Below are 21,074 nucleotides of genomic sequence, written 5' to 3' on the forward strand. Positions count from 1 at the left end.
TATGGTTCCAATCCATTCAACCATTACTAACTTTCCAAGGGCAGTTCAGTTCAGTTGCTCAGTTGTGTCTGACTCTTTGTGACCTCATGCACTGCAGCATGCCAGGCATCCCTGTCCATCACCAACTCCCAGAGCTTACTCAAACTCATGTCCATCAAGTCAGTGATGCCATCCAACCATCTCATCCTCTGTCATCCCCTTCTCCTCCTACCTTCAGTAATTCCAAGCTTCAGGGTCTTTTCAAATGAGTCAGTTCTTCGCATCAGGTGACCAGAGTATTGGAGTTTCAGCTTCAGCATCAGTCCTTCCAATGAATATTCAGGACTGATCTCCTTTAGGATGGACTGGTTGGATCTCCTTGCAATCTTAGGAGTCTTCTCCAAAACCACAGTTCAAAAGCATCAATTTGTCAGTGCTCAGCTTTCTTTATACCCCAACTCTCACATCCATACATTACTACTGGAAAAATCATATTTTTGACTAGATGGACCTTTGTTGGTAAAGTAATGTCTCTGCTTTTTAATATGTTGATAAGGTTGGTCATAACTTTTCTTCCAAGGAGCAAGCATCTTTTAATTTCATGGCTGCAGACACCATCTGCAGTGATTTTGGAGCCCCCCAAAATAAAGTCTGTCACTGTTTTGTTTCACCATCTATTTGCCATGAAGTAATGGGACCAAATGCCATAATCTTAGTTTTCTCAAGTTGAGTTTTAAGCCAACCTTTTCTCTCTCTTCTTTCACATTCAACAAGAGGCTCTTTAGTTCTTCTTCACTTTCTTCCATAAGGTTGGTGTCATCTGCATATCTGAGGTTATTGATATTTCTCCCGGCAATCTTGATTCCAGCTTGTGCTTCATCCAGCATGGCATTTAGCACAATGTATTATGCATATAAGTTAAATAAGCAGGATAACAATATACAGCCTTTACGTACTCCTTTCACAATTTGGAACCAGTCTGTTTTTCCATGTCTGGTTCTAATTGGTGCTTCTTGACCTGCATACAGATTTCTCAGGAGGCAGGTCAGGTGGTCTGGTATTCCCATTTCTTTCAGAATTTTTCAGTTTGTTGTGATCCACAGTCAAAGGCGTTGGCATAGTCAATAAAGCAGAAATGGATGTTTCTCTGAACTCTCTTACTTTTTCCATGATCCAGTGGATGTTGGCAATTTGATCTCTGGTTTCTCTGCCTTATCTAAATCCAGCATGAATATCGGAAGTTCATGGTTCATGTACTATTGAAGCCTGGCTTGGAGAATTTTGAGCATTACTTGTGTGTGAGATGAGTGCAATTGTGCAGCCGTTTGAACATTCTTTGGCATTGCTTTTCTTTGGGATTGGAATGAAAACTGACCTTTTCCAGCCCTGTGGCCACTGCTTGAGTTTTCCTAATTTGCGACATATTGATTGCAGTACTTTCACAGCATCATCTTTTAGGATTTGAAATAGCTCAACTGGAACTCCATCACCCCCACTAGCTTTGTTTGTAGTGATGCTCCCAAAGGCCAACTTGACTTCACATTCCAGGATGTCTGGCTCTAGGTGAGTGATCATTCCATTGTGATTATCTGGGTCATGAAGACCTTTTTTGTAGTTCTTCTGTGTATTCTTGCCACCTCTTTTTAATATCTTCTCCTTCTATTAGGGCCATACCATTTCTGTCCTTTTTTGTGCCCATCTTTGCATGAAACTTTCCCTTGGTAGCTCTAATTTTCTCAAAGAGATTCCCAGTCTTTCCCATTCTATTGTTTTCCCCTATTTCTTTGCACTGATCACTGAGGAATGCTTTCTTATCTTTGCTTGCTATTCTTTAGAACTCTGTATTCAAATGGGTATATTTTTCCTTTTCTTCTTTGCTTTTTGCTTCTCTTCTTTTCACAGTTATTTTTAAGGCCTCCTCAGACAGCCATTTTACTTTTTTGCATTTCTTTTTCTTGGGGATAGTCTTGATCCCTGTCTCGAACCTCTGTCCATACTTCAGGCACTCTGTCTATCAGATCTAATCCCTTGAATCTAAGAGAGATAAATCCTCAGCAAATATAATATGAAGTTGATATATAATTCTTTAAGTTGATCAATTAATATATAGTAGCTCAGCATATTATTTAGAAATACATATATAAATGCCAAAAGAAGCAGTTCAGACTGGATGACTCTTGGGGGAGCAAGTTCAGTTCAGTTCAGTTCAGTCACTGAGTTGTGTCTGACTCTTTGCAACCCCATGAATCACAGCACACCAGGCCTCCCTGTCCATCACCATCTCCTGGAGTTCACTTAAACTCACATCCATTGAGTCAGTGATGCCATCCAGCCATCTCATCCTCTGTCGTCCCCTTTTCCTCCTGCCCCCAATCCCTCCCAACATCAGAGTCTTTTCCAATGAGTCAACTCTTCAAATAAGGTGTCAAAGTACTAGAGTTTCAGCTTTAGCATCATTCCTTCCAATGAACACCCAGGACGGATCTCCTTTAGAATGGACTGGTTGGATCTCCTTGCAGTCCAAGGGACTCTCAAGAGTCTTCTCCAACACCACAGTTCAAAAACATCAATTCTTTGGCGCTCAGCTTTCTTCACAGTCCAACTCTCACATCCATACATGACCACTGGAAAAACCATAGCCTTGATTAGACGGACCTTTGTTGGCAAAGTAATGTCTCTGCTTTTCAATATGCTATCTAGGTTAGTCATAACTTTTCTTCCAAGGAGTAAGTGTCTTTTAATTTCGTGGCTGCAGTCACCATCTGCAGTGATTTTGGAGCCCCAAAAAATAAAGTCTGACACTGTTTCCACTGTTTCCCCATCTATTTCCCATGAAGTGATGGGACCAGATGCCATGACCTTAGTTTTCTGAATGTTGAGCTTTAAGCCAACTTGTTTTACTCAGGGGATAGCAAATGAAGCACAGAATTTCTGGGCTTCCCTGTTGTTATAACCTTTGTAGTATCATTTTATTTTTTAATTCATATGAATGTATCACTTTTAATAAAGCTAAAAATTGATTTTCTAAAAGCTATATGTATTTTCAGTATGTACATACACTGAATTGTGTTGTATAACTGAAACTAATGTTTTATGTTAATTATATCTCAATTAAAATAAAGACAATAAACTTAAGATTTCAACTCTGAAATGGAAAATGAGCTACTAATAAACCCGAAGTATGAAAAGAGTAATAAAAATGAACCCCAAAATTACTGAAATAGAAATTACAAACTTCATCAATGTAACACCAAAAAAGTTATATGATAGAAGAGTCCATATCTTCTATTTTGATAGTTTCAGTGAGGTATTCATAGGGATGCATGGTATCTTCAAATCATCAACATTATCCAAACTGCTTACTCATCCATATGTAGATTGACTGTGAGTATATTATAATAAAGAGGTCAATGTTTTCCCCCTTTATTTAGAATAATTCAACTGAGACACTGAATATTCATTAAAGTAAAAGAGCAGTGGGGGAAAAAAGAACAGTAAGTAGCATATTGGAGACTATACCATACATAGGTCTTGAAATCATTTCTTGAATAAAGGTTATGTTTTAGGTATCTGGAGACCAGCGGTAGTAACTATCACCGATAATTTACTAGCACAATTCAGAATTCAGTTTTCCACAAAGATCAATAAAAAATCTGAATGAGTTGTACATAAGCTATTTCTAAAAAAGTAAGCCCCAGAAAGGCTTGTACTCAAAATGAATTTAAAAAGGAAAGAAGGGGAAAATCATTTGCTAGTTTACTTATCAAGATTTTAGTCCAGGAAAAATGAAACATTTAACTTGGGAGAACAAGAACAAATTCTCTTAAACACTGCTATACGTAACATTCACATAAATCCTAAAGCCATGGCACTTGGAGGTTGCATGGGGGAAATGATATTCATCACCCCTGCAGTATCCAAGTTTACTGCTATTCTGTCACTATAACTGGGACTCTGCCATGGGAAAGCAGAACCCTCGACTGGTAATTAAGACCACAATAGCTGCTGAATGCCACAGATCCCTGTGTGCAGCTACCTGAACAGTCTTTTACAAGGAAGGGTGTCACTACATCTTTAAATAATTAACATTAGCAAGGGGACCAGGGTGTTTCAGAAGACTTGCAACAGTACATTAACAATGACATTTATAAAGAAGTGGGTTAACAGAGCAGCAGGACAGGAGAAAGTGGCAAAGTATAAAGATAATGACAGGGAATACACGTGGAAAAAATGCCCTCGTTTTCATAAGTAAACTACCCTAATGTTTTCTGTTAAAATGAGGAGTTAATCTTAAAGGATCTTAGCAAGGCAAGATGAAAATAAAATTTAAAATAGATTCTGAGTCAAGGAGAGCCAAATAGGAAATATTAAACAAAACTGCCTATTCTTAGTGATATTCATAGACATTTTAAGAGAGCTTATGCATTTTATACATACAGGAAGATAAAATCCCCAGTCTTCTTAACCTAGCTTACAAACTTCCAAGACAGTTACTTCAAGGGAAATAGAATACTTCTTATTTCCTGGATCAAATCCAGTCTGTCAAACTGGGTAAAAAGAATTTGAGATAAGAAAATAACTTGCCAAAGAAAACAGAGAGAAAGATGTCTTGTGTTCTGCCAAAAAGAGGATATGCTATCAAGAATGAAATAAAGAAGGGGACTTGCTAAAACTGTTGAAACAAATATAGCTGGTACTGCTTGGTCTCAGGGTGAACATGCAAAAACAGAATCCTTGTATGCATGCTAAAGGAGGAAAATTCAAATATTGCTCGTTCATGTGTTCATGAGAGTAAGGAAGTCCTATCTGGAATGCAGTGTTCATCCTTATGTATTTCACATTTTAAGAACAAAGAGTTGGAAAACGCCTAGAGGCAAGCAAAAATTACAATGCAAGGGTATTTTCTACCCAAAATTCTACCCAAAATTAAATTGCAATTTTGTGGACAAAACATACTTATAATTTGGAGGAAAAGCTAAAGAAATGTTTTGGGCTTCAGACAAAAGCCTATGGTCATTATAATTTACCATTCTCATTTCTAAAGAAAAAAAGGGCAAGTAGTCAGAAAATTACATTTAGAAATAAGACGTCGAAAATGTTCTGAAAGGGAAAAAAAAAAATTAAAACATAGTCTAGGCTAAGGAGATTGTGAAAAGATCGGAGCCCACAGTTCCCACCATGGGATAGATTCCACAGCTTATAGCTACTGTGGAATCATCTATTCTCTCCTGTATCTTCTCTTTTCACAGTCCTTTTCTACATCTCTTTCTCCCATATTCAAAAGGTTGATAATCTACAAGTTTTAGAAGCTGGTAGGCAGGCATAAAAATTTTTATCCTTCAGTTTTTATTATTTAGAAACTAATATGATCCTGTCTCTAGATTTATCGATTTTTACAGTTTTATAATTTCAGCTTATTGGGACATACATAACCTATGTGGCACAATATATAGCCTAACTAGAAATTATGCTCACAAAGAAATTACGTCCCAAATTCACTACTATGTATTTGAAGAATTATACAGAGTCCCAAATATGAAGGGCGGTTTTCCAAGCATTAGGCCTAGATACAACAAAGGTAAAAATACACACTTCAACTCAATGCTAGTTCCCTTAGCTAAGGGAAGGCAGAGCAGACCACAGGCAACGATGATCAATGAGAGGACAAATAGTATTCGACTAACCACTCTCTACCAGGTTCTTTACACATGCTATGTTGGTAAATTTCATAACTCAGAAGTAGGTTTAATTATGTTTATCCTACACCTTTATTAAATAAAAATTATTTTCACTTTATGGATGAGGAAACAAACTCAGAACAGCAACTTGGCCAAAGTCCATAAAGCTATAATGGCTGCACAAGAACTCCAATTTAGGACTATCTGAAGCCTATACTTTTGTTACTATCCTGGTTCATAGGTTTGAAAATATTAGGGCTCTAATCTATACTTCTCAGTAATTTATAATGCTTTCCACTGTCACTGCGGCTTTAAATTATAGGAATCTCACTTTTGATACGAGACAAACTGATTCAGCTTCTAAGTTTGTTAGTTAAGTTCAACGGCAACTCCTTGTTTATATTTCTGAATTTCCAAACCTAATTATTTTACGAAAAGTCTGCCTGCTTTCTCGAAATCACTTTTTTCCCTAACACTGTAAACCAAGGTAACTTTGACATATCCATATTTTATGTGAGGACTCATAGAACTATGATTACATTTTCCTTTTAGATTTATTTCCATTCAGTTAATTTCATTAAGGCAGCCTTCATTTTAATTTTCTAATAATATTTTTAAAGAGTATTTATAATGGCTTAACAATCTGTTTAGTACACCCAAGATTTGTATTGGGAGCTTTCAGAAATATTAAAATCAAATAGTTTTATCAACTTTCATTTGTCAAAGGATAGATGTCTTGAGTTTAACATACGCTGTTTAATAATAAGCAAACATGATGGTAAGTAACGATTATGCAATAAATGCTAATTTGTTTAAAGTGGAGATGCTTATTCTATAATTCAGAACAGTGTTTATTTATCATCTCCATATTACCAAACTTCGTTTTAAGACAGCTGTCTAGTGTTTAACCTACTGAACAAAGGGAGTTACCCTAGGTAGTTTCCAATATTGAATATAAATTTTTAAAAGATTCCTGGGATTTACTTCTAAGGATTTAGATGTATTTTTCTGAGTGACATCTCTAAATGGGTACATTCGCTTTGGATAAAGAGAAAACAAGGCCTTTGGTGTTTGAGAGAAAGAACAACATGAGGAGGGAAAAAAGAAGTATTTTTCAATTCGTAAAACATCAGGGGAAGTGTGTGGAGGACCCATAGAGAAACGAACCTGAACTGCAACGTTACAAATACATTTATCCTTTTGAGAAATAGCAGCGGGCAGTAGAAACCTTTTCTAAGTGCCTTTGCTTTTTAGGAACGTCCATCAACAAGGTCTCTTCCACAATCCTGGCAGAGGCCTATTCATCCATTTCCACTGTTGAAGTTGGGACAAAGTCTGAGAAACCGCAGGCACCTGCGGCTCTGAGCGACCTGGCGAGGAACACAGGGAAGGGCGTCCCTTCTCCCATTTTCCGTCTGCAACTTCCAGAACTTTCTGACAGGAGCTAGAAAATCTGGCAGTCGCGCCTCAGAAAAAAGCTATTTCGGGGACGGAGACCTGGGTCTGCACTGATGCTCCGCAAAGGTGTGCGTCTCAGAAGAAGGGATGACACCTCGGTGGCGGAGACGAGCCACCTCCTCTCTTCAAACCTCTGTAGAAGAAGACTATCCGAGGAACGAGTTCGGACGCCAAAGGCTGCGACGGACCCACGGCCCCGCGTCAGACCGCAGGGCGCTCGTAGCCCGCGCCTCAGCCGGAAGTGGGCGTGGCCTCGGGCCGGGTAGGCGAAGCCAGGCGCGGCGTGGGGAGGTGGGGTTCCTCCCGGGGCCGGCCCGCAGCCGCGCGTTTCCGGCGCGCTCCCCCGCGTCTCGCGTCCTGTGGTCTCGCCCGTACCCCGCTGCCATGTTGGATTGTGAGGCCGTTGCCGCCGCCGCCGCCACTGCCGCCGAAGGAAGGTTGGGGGAGGAGTTGGGAGTTTAGCGCAGTCGCCGGAGTGCGAGGACAACGACCATCCGGCCAGAGCCTACCCCGGCGGGAACGGGGAGCTTCCCTTTCTCACAGCGGCCCGCCGTCGGCTCCTCCTTCCGTGGCCTCCTCCCTGCGCCGGAGGAGCTGCGAGATGCTACGCCTCTGATTCCCCTCCTCCCGCCCCTGTCACCCAGAAGGGGAACGAGCGCTCGCCCACTCGCCGGAGGAGACGGCCCTGGCCTCCCTACCCCGCCGGCGAAACCATGAGCTCCGGCCAGCAGCAGCCGCCGCCGCCGCGGAGGGTCACCAACGTGGGGTCCCTGCTGCTCACCCCGCAGGAGAACGAGTCCCTCTTCACCTTCCTCGGCAAGAAATGTGTGGTCAGTGGCTGAGACCCGCATCGCCGCCCCCGACCTTAGCCTCCGGGGCTCGGGAGGGAGCGCCGGGAAGTGGGAGCGGGGAAGGAGGCGGGAGCGGCGCGGGGAGGGTCGGACTGCCGGCCAGGCCTCTCTCTGACCCGGCTCCCTGGGTGCGGGCAGTGCGGGCCGGAGGCCGCCTCTAGGACCTGCCCGGGGAGCAGGGAAGTGTCAGGTCCTCAGCCTGTCCTGGAGCCCTGCTCGCTTGGTCCCGGTTCCGTGCCTCTGCTGCTTGTTCAGACTTTGCTGTCAGGCCTCGCGGGGATCTTTTTACAGGAGCTGCTTGGTCGTAGTGACTGGGCTCCTGGACTGTCTCTCGCTTCTCCTCCGACCCCGATGTGGGGGTACTTTCCTTCACAATGCCAACGGTTTCAGGAGTGGGTGGGTCGGGGACCGAAACCTAGATATGAATGAATCGGGCCGTAAGGTCTTTTATTCTCCCTTGAGGATCTCAGGAAAGAATGAAGTCGAGTGCATCGGTTTAGAACCGAGGGCATGTAGTGCTACTGCTCCCCACTGCAGAGAAACGAGGTTTATTTCTCCAGCAGTCTCGCTCAGGCCTGGTTTCTCTCTCCTCTCCACTGTTTTTGTTGTTGTTTGTTTGCATTGATGGGAGATGCTGCTCTCCCAGAACCAAGCTCAGGGGAACCGCGATCTCCAGTAGTTCTTGGCCTTTTGGGATCTGAGAATGGGTCTTAGGTCGGTGCTGTGCGGCCTGTTCCAACTCCAGATGGCCGGTTGGAGCCAGCAGCTCTGCTGTGGGAAGGGGAATGTGTTGTTGACGGAAGCATTCATTACATTGGCTGCTGGCGCTTCTGGGGGTGGGGAGGTTGTGCTCTGTGGGGTAGGCCTTGTCAGCCTGCATCTTATTGGGGTGGCTGAGTTGAGCTGTGGTTGAGACTGTTGAAACGCTTTTCGGGTCCCTTTCTCCCCACTTTACTGGTTAACACCTCAGAGTCTGTGCCACTGGCACCCCGGAACCACCGAGGGAAATGTCAACAGAGCTGTACCTTTTACAGTTTTCCTTCCTAATGTTAAATGTGTCACCCAGACTGCACCTGCTTGTTTAAGAAGTTAGGATTAGACAAGTTCTGGGAAGTTACTAGATTAATTGTTAACTTTCTAGGAGTTTACCCTTTGTATCCTGTTCCACCTGGTAGGAGATTGAATCATTACTTTTTTGCAGATGTGTTTCAACCTGATTAGAATAAAGTGAGGGAGGTGGCTTAAAATCAGGATTTGGGAAAACAGCTGTGAAGACAGTCAAGCCCCCTCTTCACTCTCCCCACACACTTTTTAAACAAACAAAATAACTGAGCCGGTGAGCCCTCTGTCTCACAGCAATTTAGTAATGTAGCCAAAACTAGAAAAGCAGGACTCCTGATGCCTGTTGTGTTGTACTTTCCACTACATCATGTTGTTTTAGAAGTTTTTTTCTTGTTATCTATTTAAAAGTGGTGTTAAAGGAATAATCACTTTTATTTTTCCACTGGAAGCTGATACAATTAAAGTGTAAGATTCTTAAAGCAGCCCTAATTTGTGCATATTTTCAACTTAGGAAAATCTCCAGCAATTTGAAGGTGACATTATCTGCAAATGAAAAGTTTTTTAAAAAAGTTTTCTGGTATACTACTTATGTTATATAATCTGTCTCAGAAAAGGAAGTAGTTGTACTATGTGTTACATACCAGACACATTAGGCAGGGAGGGACATTACATTTATACACAAGCATACTGACTAATTGCTCTGCATTTCCTATAATGTTCACTGGTGTCAAAAGAAATGACAGACGTGTAAGAATACAGTGATAGATAAAGAATGGATTTCTGTCATTTAGAACCACACTGTTGGAGTTACCTGCTCTTGTTGAATGAAATGGCTGCAAAGATTAATATTTGAAGTCTCCCATTATTAGACAGTAAAGAATGAGATCTTAATTTCTGAAATAGTCCCCCCCCCACCCCCACCCCCGCTTTGCTGACCTTGCAGTATTTTGTACATTACTGAAATATTTTGTCTCATTAAAAAAAAAAAAAAATCACGCAGTGAGATATACAGGTCAGACCAAATTTGTTAAGCAAGAAGTGCAATCAGAGCTCTAAGAATTTTCAAGAAAATGAAGCTGGAGTAGTTACAGTCCTAGCTCTCACGAGTTTCATTCCTTCTTTCACTCAGCAAATTAGTATTGAGTAGCTAATTGTTGAGGTCAAAATCAGAGTTGATGTGTCCCCTCAGGGAGCTTACTGAATCTAGATAAAGAAACTAATGTGTAAACTGCTAAGTACATCAGTACTTCACAGTGACTGGTAAGACACTGCATGTTACAATGGAAAATATCCTGGGTTTGTAATCAGCAGTCCGGGGTTTAAATTCATAGTGTCAATTTGGATAAGTTTCTTAAGCCCCCTGTCCTAGAATTGGTTTTCTCATTTCTAGAATAGGGATACATCTCATTGGGTGGTTGTGTGTATCAGAAGGACTGTCCATAAATGTGTGGATGTTGTTATTTTTATAAAGGTTTAGGTGATCACAAGAGAGGATGAGTAAAAGCATTTTAGAATGGTCAGTACTTGAATATTTAAGTCTAGAAAGTATAGTCGTCATTGAATGCTCAAGTCCCTGTCAGTCAGTCCTTCATATCTAGAAATTCAGAGGGTCAGCTGTTCCTCCCAAGTTGTGAGAAGTATGAAACAGCTTGGGAAAGTCAGGGGACCTACAGATAATATGTTATGGAGCAAGAGGGGTTCTCAGGTTTACATGTGTGTTGGAATCATTGGGAGATTATTACAAATGTGTATGGCTAGGTCAGATTCCTAGATAATATTCAGATTCGTTGGTCTGAGGTGGAACTTTGGCATTTCTGTTTTTAGCAAGCTTAATAGAGACTAAGTTACATCACAGTTTGAGAATCATTGCTGAAATTCACAGTTTTCTAATAGGGTGATCCTGAAGCATGTTGGAAATGTTAATAGGTTTTCCCTCCATTTTTGGCCCATATTCTGTGATTTATTAAAGTTGAGCTCTTTCAGGATGCCACTTCTCTATCCCCTTAAAATAACAATGCATATTTCATAGATGTGGATGTAAGAGAGATGTAGTTGAGGAAGTATTGCACTGATTAGTGGTATACCACAAGATCAGATTGACTTTTAAAGTTTGAGGAGGAAGGTGGAGTCACTATAGAAGGATTGGAGGCAAAGGAGGTCAGATACATGTTTACAATAAGCTCCATGAAATATGATGAGGGTATGAATTAAACCAGTGCTGGTGGGATCAAGGACAAAAAGACTCCAATAGAATTTCATCCCCCTTAGAGGGCATGAGAGAAGGAAACTGGGGAAGAGGCACGTATAAAACAATTGGCAGAAAAAGTATGTAGAAACATGCATGTGTCACTATGTGTAAATATGCCTAGATGTTAGTGAAACTCTAAGTTGGTGATTGTTTTCATGGAGGATGTGAATCTTCAGTAAATCTATAGTTTTACCACAGTTTTTACAAATAGATTTTGAGAAAGCTGAGGTTTCATTTAAAGCCATATATAAATATATGTTAATATACTTTTACATAAAGTTAATAGTTCTAGTGCAGTTCATAGCTGTTAGTATTTTCTTAGAACAATTAAGGGTTAAACACAAGATCATTAAATCTTGTTTTGTTCTTTTGCCTTTTATGTCATGTGATTAATTATTTTCTATAAAGAGTATAGCCCTCTTGCCAAGAAGAGGTAAACATGTATATATGTTCCTTATTCAAGGATAATATTAAGAATTGGGGAAAAAACAAAATCTATACTATCTCTCAGCAATCATCTCCCATTTGGATTGGGGTTAGAAATATTATTGACTGCTACCATTCCCTGCATATTCACTTGGTTTGTTTTTTAGTGATATTTAAGAAGACATTTTAATTAACTAATTTTAATGTTTATTTATTTATTTTTAGTTCCTTAGCACTTGTTTTAACTTGCTTATTATTGTCTTTTAATTTTTGTGTATTTTTTTTCTCACCCTGTGTGTAATTCTGTGAGATTAGACTTTACATCTACAGTCTTATATAATTTTGATAATAACCAGCATATAGATCACTGCATACTTCTTGATTGCAAAATTAAAATAGTTAGCTTGTATACTCCTTAGTTCATTCAGCTTTTCTCATTGCTTGATCAGGTTGTTAAAACCTTCAGTTTCTAATGCGCATGGTATCTGGACTTTGTTCTTCATTTATTAGGAGAATAAAGCGGTTTAATTCTTCTGCTTAACTAATATGGTTGGTAGCAGTAGCTGTCCAACAGTTAACTTTGTTTCTGTTCTAAATTCTTACATAGGTTTAGAGGGAGAGGTGCCTAGAGAGATCATTGTCTTGATGAAGGCCTAAATTGAGGCAGTCCCGGAGGGAAGTTAGTTTTGGGAATATGTTTCACCTTGAGTTTTATGTTAGGAGGGAAAAGGTTAAAATTCATGGGATTTGGATTTGGAAGAGACAAAGACAGGAAGACAACCTAAGCTAGTGAAGAGGAAAAAAGGTACATACAAAAGTGAATTTCATACAGGATAGGCTGTAAGCACAGGAAATTTAGAAGAATCCAGCAGATCAGGGTTTGTCTATCCTGTTTCTTATTATTCTTAGGTCTGTAGTATAGGCAGACTTCTTCACAAGTATAAGCCTTAGTGTCTATATTTGTAAAATGAACTTAGCCAACAATTTCAGAGAATAGTACAGTGATGTGTGTAAAGCAGTTAGAATGCCTGCTGCTTATAAAGTGTTTTGGGAGTTTAGAGAAGCATGTGAAAGAATGTTGTCATTAATACTGTTGACTGCTTGGTTTAGATTTCTTGTTACTGGCAGGGAGGTTTTAAAGTAAAATCTTTAACTGTATATTACATTTGTTTTGATTTAGGTAAGTTAATTCTAACATTTTGGCTGAAAGTCAATACATTATAGAGTATGTAAATAAGAGTTAAGCAGCAGCTGGAACAAATCTATTTGAGGAATTTCTGGGTAACCTTAGCCCTTCTGGTTGCTGACCGGAAAGGGAAGAGGGGATACTTGTATAAGAGGAGTTCCTGGGTTTTTGTCCATGCTCTGCCACTGATTAATTATGAATGTGAACAAAAATCTCCACCTTCCTAACTTTCCTGACCACTTTCCTGATCTGAAACTGAGTGGTTGGACAGAACACACCACAGTCTTTCCACCTTTAATGTTCTACCACTCTAAATATTCTAGTTGCCAGGGACTCTAGCAGAGAAAGATCAGCTCTTCTGTTAACCTTGGCATATTTCTGTTTTGCACAGTGGAGACAAAGATAATATATATCTAAGTGCAAGATTGATTATCTAAGTGCAAGGTAGATCATCTAAAACCATTTCATTGCAGATTCCCATTTCTAACTCACTTTTTCTTTAGCATCACAATTTAATAGGCATCTTACCTCAGAAAGACCAGGGTTAACAGAATTAAACAGCATTAGTAATGGAATAATCAGCTCTTAACTTTGAATTATTATTATTATTATTTATTTTTATTACAAGGCATTTTTATATTACTATAAGTATGCCTTTTAATTAAGATGGAGTTACCAAGTCCAATATTTCGTTCACCAATTCCATCTAGAACCTTATTTCTTACGTGACACTGTATTAGTGATATGATAGTTTGATATTACCCTTTATTGCTTATTATATAAGGTTAAAAATAATTTGCTTTTTCTTTCAGTTTTTAGTTTTTAAGTGTTAAACTCAATAGTTATAGTGAACCGACTTGGTTATTTTAGGGAGACTAAGACTTGAGGTTTATAAGAGCAGGTAAGAGTTCAGTTTCGTTGTAAATATTCTGAGAGTCATAGCTTTGATCTAACAGTTTAGAACTCAGCATTATTAATATCACTGTAAAGATTCTGGAAACAAAACAAGTTCATACAGTCTTGTCCAGACTAATATATATTGCTAACATAAATAAAATTCTTACTGCCATGTGACTGAATGATCTGCTATTTTTTAAGTGTTAAATGTTGTTTACTAATTAGAAAATGTTTGGAATATTTGACTGTATTCATAAACGTAGTGTAACAAAAATGTATTGTTTTTATTTATTGTATCTACATCAGTATTCTTGGAAGTAAAGAGGATTACATCATTATAGTGTTAATATAAGAGAGTAAAATTATTAGAAAACACCAGTTTCACTTTACGATGTGTTATAAAGGAATTTATGAATTTTTTTTTTTTAAGAGACCAAATAACTGGTGTAATGTGGAGGAGGTGGATCTAAGAAAGTTCTCTTTAGAAAATAGAATCCAATGAACGGTTTGGAGTAACTTCATATTTCAGTTGGTATGACTGTCTGTTATAATAGTTTAATTGTTTTCAGTGTCCTTGGCTCCTCAGTTTGTCTGCCATGGTGATTTTGCTTTTTAACTTATTTTTTACTTGACCTGAAGATTGCTATAGAAGTCTATCTCTGTAAAAGGAGTACTCATTAAAGACCAGGTAAATTGAAACAAAGAGAAATACAGAAGACATCTGGGAAAGTAAAATGCCTTAAAAAAATTATCATCAAACAAATACACAGTAACTTTAGGACAATGAAGTGTTTTAAAGTTAAAACTTTTGTGTTAAACTTGGAGAAGCTAAAAGTATCTAGTATTTTTAAGTGTTAAAATAGAAGTGAAGTTGTTTGTCATTTGTTTGGTTCCAAAATAAATTTAAGTGAAATTCTCTCTCCAAACTGAAATACCTAAGAAATTTCATAGTAGTAAAGGAGCTGATTGATTTGTATGCAGTTCATGAAGCTAATCAAATGATTTCCTCTATTTTTATTAATAAAATATCATCGTGATCAAGAATCAAGGACTTGCCTCAGTATCTTGGAATACATGAAAAGGGCAAGGAAGATGTAGTCTTTACCTCTTAGTTCTTTACTAAGTAGGCAGGGAAGACAAAAATTATGCACATCAAGATAGTTTTGCAAGCCAGTGTAAAGTTTTGAATATTAGAAGAAGTAGGTATATCACTGTGAGTTTTAATACATCTTTATGGGGCTTGAGCATGATGTCTTGAATGGCCTGTAGAATTTATGTCAGAACAAGAAGCCATTCAGTTCAAGTGTAGGGAAATGTGTGAGCAACTGTGGAGTAGAAAATTTGCAGGAAGTATTTGAAAATACTGAATAGACTGGCTTGGCTAGAATTAAGAATGGTATTTGCTTGAGGAGATACTGAATGATAAGTTTGAAGGATAAATTGCAGCCAGATTTTAGAGAAGACCTTGAATGTCAGACCTAGGGATTGAGCTTTAGTCCCTAAGTAGGGAGAAGTCATGCTCCCTAGGTGGCACAGTCCTAACGAATCTGCCTGCCAGTGTAGGAGACAGAAGAGATGCGGGGTTGATCCTTGGGTCAGGAAGGTCCTCTGGAGTAGGAAATGGCAACCTGCTCCAGTATTCTTACCTGGGAAGTTCCATGGACAGAGGAGTCTGGAGGACTACAGTCCATGGGGCCACAAAGAGTCGGACACGACTGAGCGACCAAACGCATAACTGGACATATAAAGGGAGAAGTCACAAAGATTTTGACTCAACGTCAAGATAGGAAGTATCTAGAAATGGGGAAAACTGGAAATTCTTATTCATAAGAATAATTGAGTAACACTTTGTGGTTGTGGTTTAGTCGTTAAGTCTTGTCTGACTCTTGCGATCCCATGGACCGTAGCCTGCCAGGCTCCTGTATCCATGGATCTCACAGGAAAGAATAGTGGAGTGAGTTGCCATTTCCTTCTCCAGGGGATCTTCCCAACCCAGGCATCAAACCCATGTCTCTTACATTGCAGGTGTATTCTTTACGGCTTAGCCACCAGGGAAATTCTTGAGCTTTAACGTTTACTAAATATTTTCTTATTCATTATCTTAGCAGACCAGACCTGGCCTGGCTAAGGAACCTGAATTGTAGTGACGTCTAGAACAGAAAAAGAATGAGTAAATACTTGGCCTTAGTTCTCATGGCAGATACCACCTATCACTCACAGTGATTTTTCCTACTTTGTCACGATGGGGTTTCTGATTCACTCAGTGTATTCCTACATGCAGCCACTGTCAGTCAGTCCAGGATCACTGTCCATAAAATCTAGTTCCATTCCAAACAAACAACAACAAAAAAATCTAGTTCTATTCCAAAGCTATATTCTTGAAGTATAGTGAAGAAAATAATGGCAATATTTGGTTGACTCTGAATTCAAGATGACAGCAGAACCTCCTTGTGGAAATGGCTCCATAGTAGAAATTAGAAAAGATTAGAGCTGTTGGAATCCTTTGTGTAATGCTTATTATCGAGGCCTTAGGAGTGGAAGTAGATCTGTGAAGGTATCAATGCCTGTGAAGATAAAGAGGTAGGCAGTCTAGCCCATATTTGACTTGACCAGCATTTGACAAGGATAAATTTCAGTAAGGAGTTTAAAGGGAAGAAAGATGCTTTCTTTATAAATTACCAGAAAATGGTATTCTGCAGGTTAACTTTTTCACTTATATTTTGTATCTTTCAGATATTGCCATGTTCATTTATATTGGTTGCATCCTTTTTATTACTGCATCCTATATTTTATGTATTCCTTATAACTTACTAACCTCTGTAACAGTGTTCTAGGGCTAGTGTAACAGGATACCGCAAACTGTGTGGCTTAAAAAACAAATTTAATCTCTTACATATTTAGAGGCTAGAAGTCCAAAATCAAGGTGTTGGCAGGATTGGTTCCTTTTGGCAGCCCTGAGAGAGGATCTGTCCCATACATCTCCTAGCTTCTGGCATCTGCTGACCATTCTTTATATTCTTTGGCTTATACTTTCATGACTCCAGTCTCTACCTGTGTAATCATGACAGGATTCTCTTTTTGTTCTCTACTTGTCTGTTTCTCTGTCTTTTTGTGTAAGGAAACCAGTTATTGGACTAGTGTCAGCCCTAACTCATCTTAATTCGATTACATCTGCAAAGAATCTCTTGATATATGGTCATGTTCACAGATAAACAGGGGTTAGGGATAGTACCCGAGAAGGCAATGGCACCTCACTCCAGTACTCTTGCCTGGAAAATCTCATGGACGGAGGAGCCTGGTGGGCTGCAGTCCATGGGGTCACTGAGGGTCGGACACGACTGAGCGACTTCACTTTCACTTTTCACTTTCATGCATTGGAGAAGGAAATGGCAACCCACTCCAGTGTTCTTGCCTGGAGAATCCCAGGGACGGGGGAGCCTGGTGGGCTGCCGTCTGTGGGGTCGCACAGAGTTGGACACGACTGAAGTGACTTAGCAGCAGTAGCAGCAGCAGGGATAGTACATCAGTGTATTTTTTTAGGGAGACACACAGTTCAACTCAAAACCATGGGTATTTTTACTTTCTATGTTTTTGCCTTTGAAACAGTGTTGTAATGAACATTCAAATATTATTTCTGTGTATCCTTTCTAGGTATCTCTATAGAGTAAACTCTAAGAAATGAAGTCAGAGAGCATGAGCATTAAAAAATAGTAATGGATACTGCTTAATTGTCTTCCAAAACAGTTATTGTGAAACTGTCTAGTTGCATGAACATTAGAGTTTAAAATCTTTTTTGCATTTGACCATTTCACTGGTGAAAAAAAATCTCATTGTAGTTTCTGAAGAAGTTATCTTTTTGAGTCTGTTGGTCATTTATATTTCTTCTGTAATTACCTGTTATTGTCTATAGACCGTTTTTCTATTGAATTATTTGCTTTTTTTTAGTGACCTGAAAACTATTTAGGAATAGTAATTTTATACTAAAATATTTTTCAGCAGTCATCATTTTATTTTTTGACAGAAATATTTTTGGTCATTGCATAGGTTTTTAATATTGTGTAGTTAAATGCGATAGTCTTTCAAGTGTATCAAGTTTTTATTTAATACTGTCTTAGTTCAGAATTGCGAGAGTATTTACTCACATTGTCCTAGTACATCTGTTGTTTTATTTTATACCTATTATCTTTGATCTTTCTGGAAGTGACTTTGGAAAACAAGAGTCATAGTATTACATTTTTATAATACAAATGGCCATGACACTACTTATTGAGCAGTTCATTTTTCCATACCTATTTGAAATGCTACCCCAGTAATTTACCACATTATCAGATGTACTTAGCTCCATTTCTACATTCTTTTTTTTTTTTTAATTTTTTTGTCAGTGTATAGAATTTTTAGTTAGTATAGCTTTATAACGATGATACAGTTTGATTAGTTTTAAGTCCCTCATTGGGCTTCACTGGTGACTCAGACGGTAAAGAATCTGCCTGTATTGTGGGAAACCAGGGTTCGATCCCTGGATTGGAAGATCCCCTGGAGAAGGGCATGGCAACCCACTCCAGTATTCTTGCCTGAAGAATCTCTATGGACAGAGGAGCCTGGCGGGCTACAGTCCATGGATCACTCAAAGAGTTAGACAAGACTGAGCGACTAAGCACAGCATACAAGTCCCTCATTACTCTCCTTGTCAATATTTTCTAGCTGTTTTTATGTGCCTATGTTGTTGTTCAGTCACTATGTCATTTCTGATTCTTTGCAGCCCCATGAACTGCAACACAACAAGCTTCCCTGTCCTTTACTATCTCCCTGAGTTTGCTCAGATTCATATCCCTTGAGTCAGTGATGCTATCTTAACAATCTCATTCTCTGCCATCCTCTACTCTTCCTGCACTCTATCTTCCCAGGCATCAGGGTCTTTTCCAGTGAGTCAGGTCTTTGCATCAGGTGGCCAATGTATTGGAGCTTCAGCTTCAGCATCAGTCCTTCCAATGAATATTCAGGACTGATTTCCTTTAGGATTGACTGGTTTGATCTCCTGCAGTCCAAAGAACTCTCAAGAGTCTTCTCCAGCACCACAGTTTGAAAGCATCTATGCTTTGGCATTCAGCCTTCTTTATTGTCCAACTCTCACATCTGTATGTGACTACTGGAAAAACTATAGCTTTGACTAGATGGGCCTTTGTTGGTAAAGTAATGTCTCTGCTTTTTATTATGGTGTTAAGGTTTGTGATAGCTTTCCTTCTGAGAAGCAAGCGTCTTAATTTCATAGTTACAGTTACCGTCTACAGTTTTTTTGGAGCCCAAGAAAATAAAATCTGTCACTGCTTCCACTTTTCTATTTGCCATGAAGTGATGGGACCGGATGCCATGATCTTAGATGTTTGAATGTTGAGTTTCCGGCCAGCCTTTTCACTTTCTTTTACCCTCATCAAGAAGCTCTTTAGTTCCTCTTTACTTTCTGCCATTAGAGTAGAATCATCTGCTGTCTGAGGTTGATATTTCTCCTGGCAATCTGGATTCCAGCTTGTTATTCATCCAGCATTTCCTATGATGTACTCTGCATAGAAGTTAAATAAGCAGGGTGACATATACAGCCTTGACATATACAGTTCAGTTGCTCAGTTGTGTCCGACTCTTTGCGACTCCGTGAACCACAGCATGCCAGGCCTCCCTCTCCATCACCAACTTCTGGAGTTTACCCAAACTTATGTCCATTGAGTCGGTGATGCCATCTAACCATCTCATACTCTGTCGTCCCCTTCTCCTCCTGCCTTCAATTTTTCCAAACATCAGGGTCTTTTCAAATGAGTCAGCTCTTCGCATCAGTTCAGTTCAGTCGCTCAGTCCTGTCCAACTGTTTGCAATCCCATGAACCGCAGCACACCAGGCCTCCCTGTCCATCACCAACTCGAGGAGTCCACCCAAACCCATGTCCATTGAGTCGGTGATGCCATCCAACCATCTCATCCTCTGCTGTCCCCTTCTCCTCCTGCCCTCAATCTTTCCCAGCATCAGAGTCTTTTCAGATGAGTCAGCTCTTCGCATCAGGTGGCCAAAGTATTGGAGTTTCAGCTTCAACATCAGTCCTACCAATGAACACCCAGAACTGATCTCCTTTAGAATGGACTGGTTGGATCTCCTTGCCGTCCAATGGACTCTCAAGAGTCTTCTCCAACACCACAGTTCAAAAGCATCAGTTCTTCGGCACTCAGCTTTCTTTATAGTCCAACTGTCACATCCATACATGACTATTGGAAAAACCATAGCCTTGACCAGACGACCTTTATTGACAAAGTAATGTCTCTGCTTTTTCATATGCTGTATAGGTTGGTCATTTGAAAAGACCCTGATGCTGGGAAAGATTGAGGGCAGGAGGAGAAGGGGACGACAGAGGATGAGATGATTGGATGGCATCACTGACTCAATGGACATGGGTTTGGGTGAACTCTGGGAGTTGGTGATCGACAGGGAGGCCTGGCGTGCTGCAGTTCATGGGGTTGCAAAGAGTCGGACATGACTGAGCAACTGAACTGAACTAGGTTGGTCATAACTTTCTTCCAGGAGTAAGCATCTTTTAATTTCATGGCTGCAATCACCATCTGCAGTGATTTTGGGGCCCCAAAAAATAAAGTCAGCCACTGTTTCCCCATCTATTTGCCATGAAGTGATGGGGCCGGATGCCATGATCTTTGTTTTCTGAATGTTGAACTTTAAGCCAACTTTTTCAGTCTCCTCTTTCACTTTCATCAAGAGGCTCTTTAGTTCTTCACTTTCTGCAATAAGGGTGGTGTCATCTGCATATCTGAGGTTATTGATATTTCTCCAGGCAATCTTGATTCCAGCTTGTGCTTCCTCCAGCCCAGCATTTCTCATGATGTACTCTGCATATAAGTTAAATAAGCAGGGTGACAATAAACAGCCTTGACGTACTCCTTTTCCTATTTGAAACCAGTCTCTTGTTCCATGTCCAGTTCGAACTGTTGCTTCCTGACCTACATACAGGTTTCTCAAGAGGCAGGTCAGGTGGTCTGGTATTCCCATCTCTTTCAGAATTTTCCACAGTTTATTATGATCCACACAGTCAAAGGCTTTGGCATAGTCAATAAAGCAGAAATAGATGTTTTTTGGAACTCTCTTGCTTTTTCTATCATCCAGTGGATGTTGGCAATTTGATCTCTGTTTCCTCTGCCTCTTCTAAAACCAGCTTGAATGTCTGGAAGTTCACAGTTCACGTATTGCTGAAGCCTGGCTTGGAGAATTTTGAGCATTACTTTACTAGTGTGTGCGAT

At 39.8% G+C, this 21,074-nt stretch overlaps 1 protein-coding gene across 2 annotated transcripts in view; it reads left to right on the forward strand.

Moving 5' to 3' along the window:
- Nucleotides 1-7,488: 7,488 nt before the first annotated feature.
- The window catches only part of WASL (Wiskott-Aldrich syndrome like), an 81,467-nt gene continuing 67,881 nt past the window's right edge, over nt 7,489-21,074 (forward strand). For both annotated transcript variants that reach the window (XM_027539108.1, XM_027539109.1), the window contains exon 1: nt 7,489-7,945. In XM_027539108.1, coding sequence (XP_027394909.1) covers nt 7,829-7,945 — 117 coding nt within the window. In that variant the 5' untranslated portion in view covers nt 7,489-7,828. The remainder of the gene's footprint in view (nt 7,946-21,074) is intronic.

Source organism: Bos indicus x Bos taurus, chromosome 4 (assembly GCF_003369695.1).
Source record: "Bos indicus x Bos taurus breed Angus x Brahman F1 hybrid chromosome 4, Bos_hybrid_MaternalHap_v2.0, whole genome shotgun sequence".
NCBI lineage: Eukaryota > Metazoa > Chordata > Mammalia > Artiodactyla > Bovidae > Bos > Bos indicus x Bos taurus.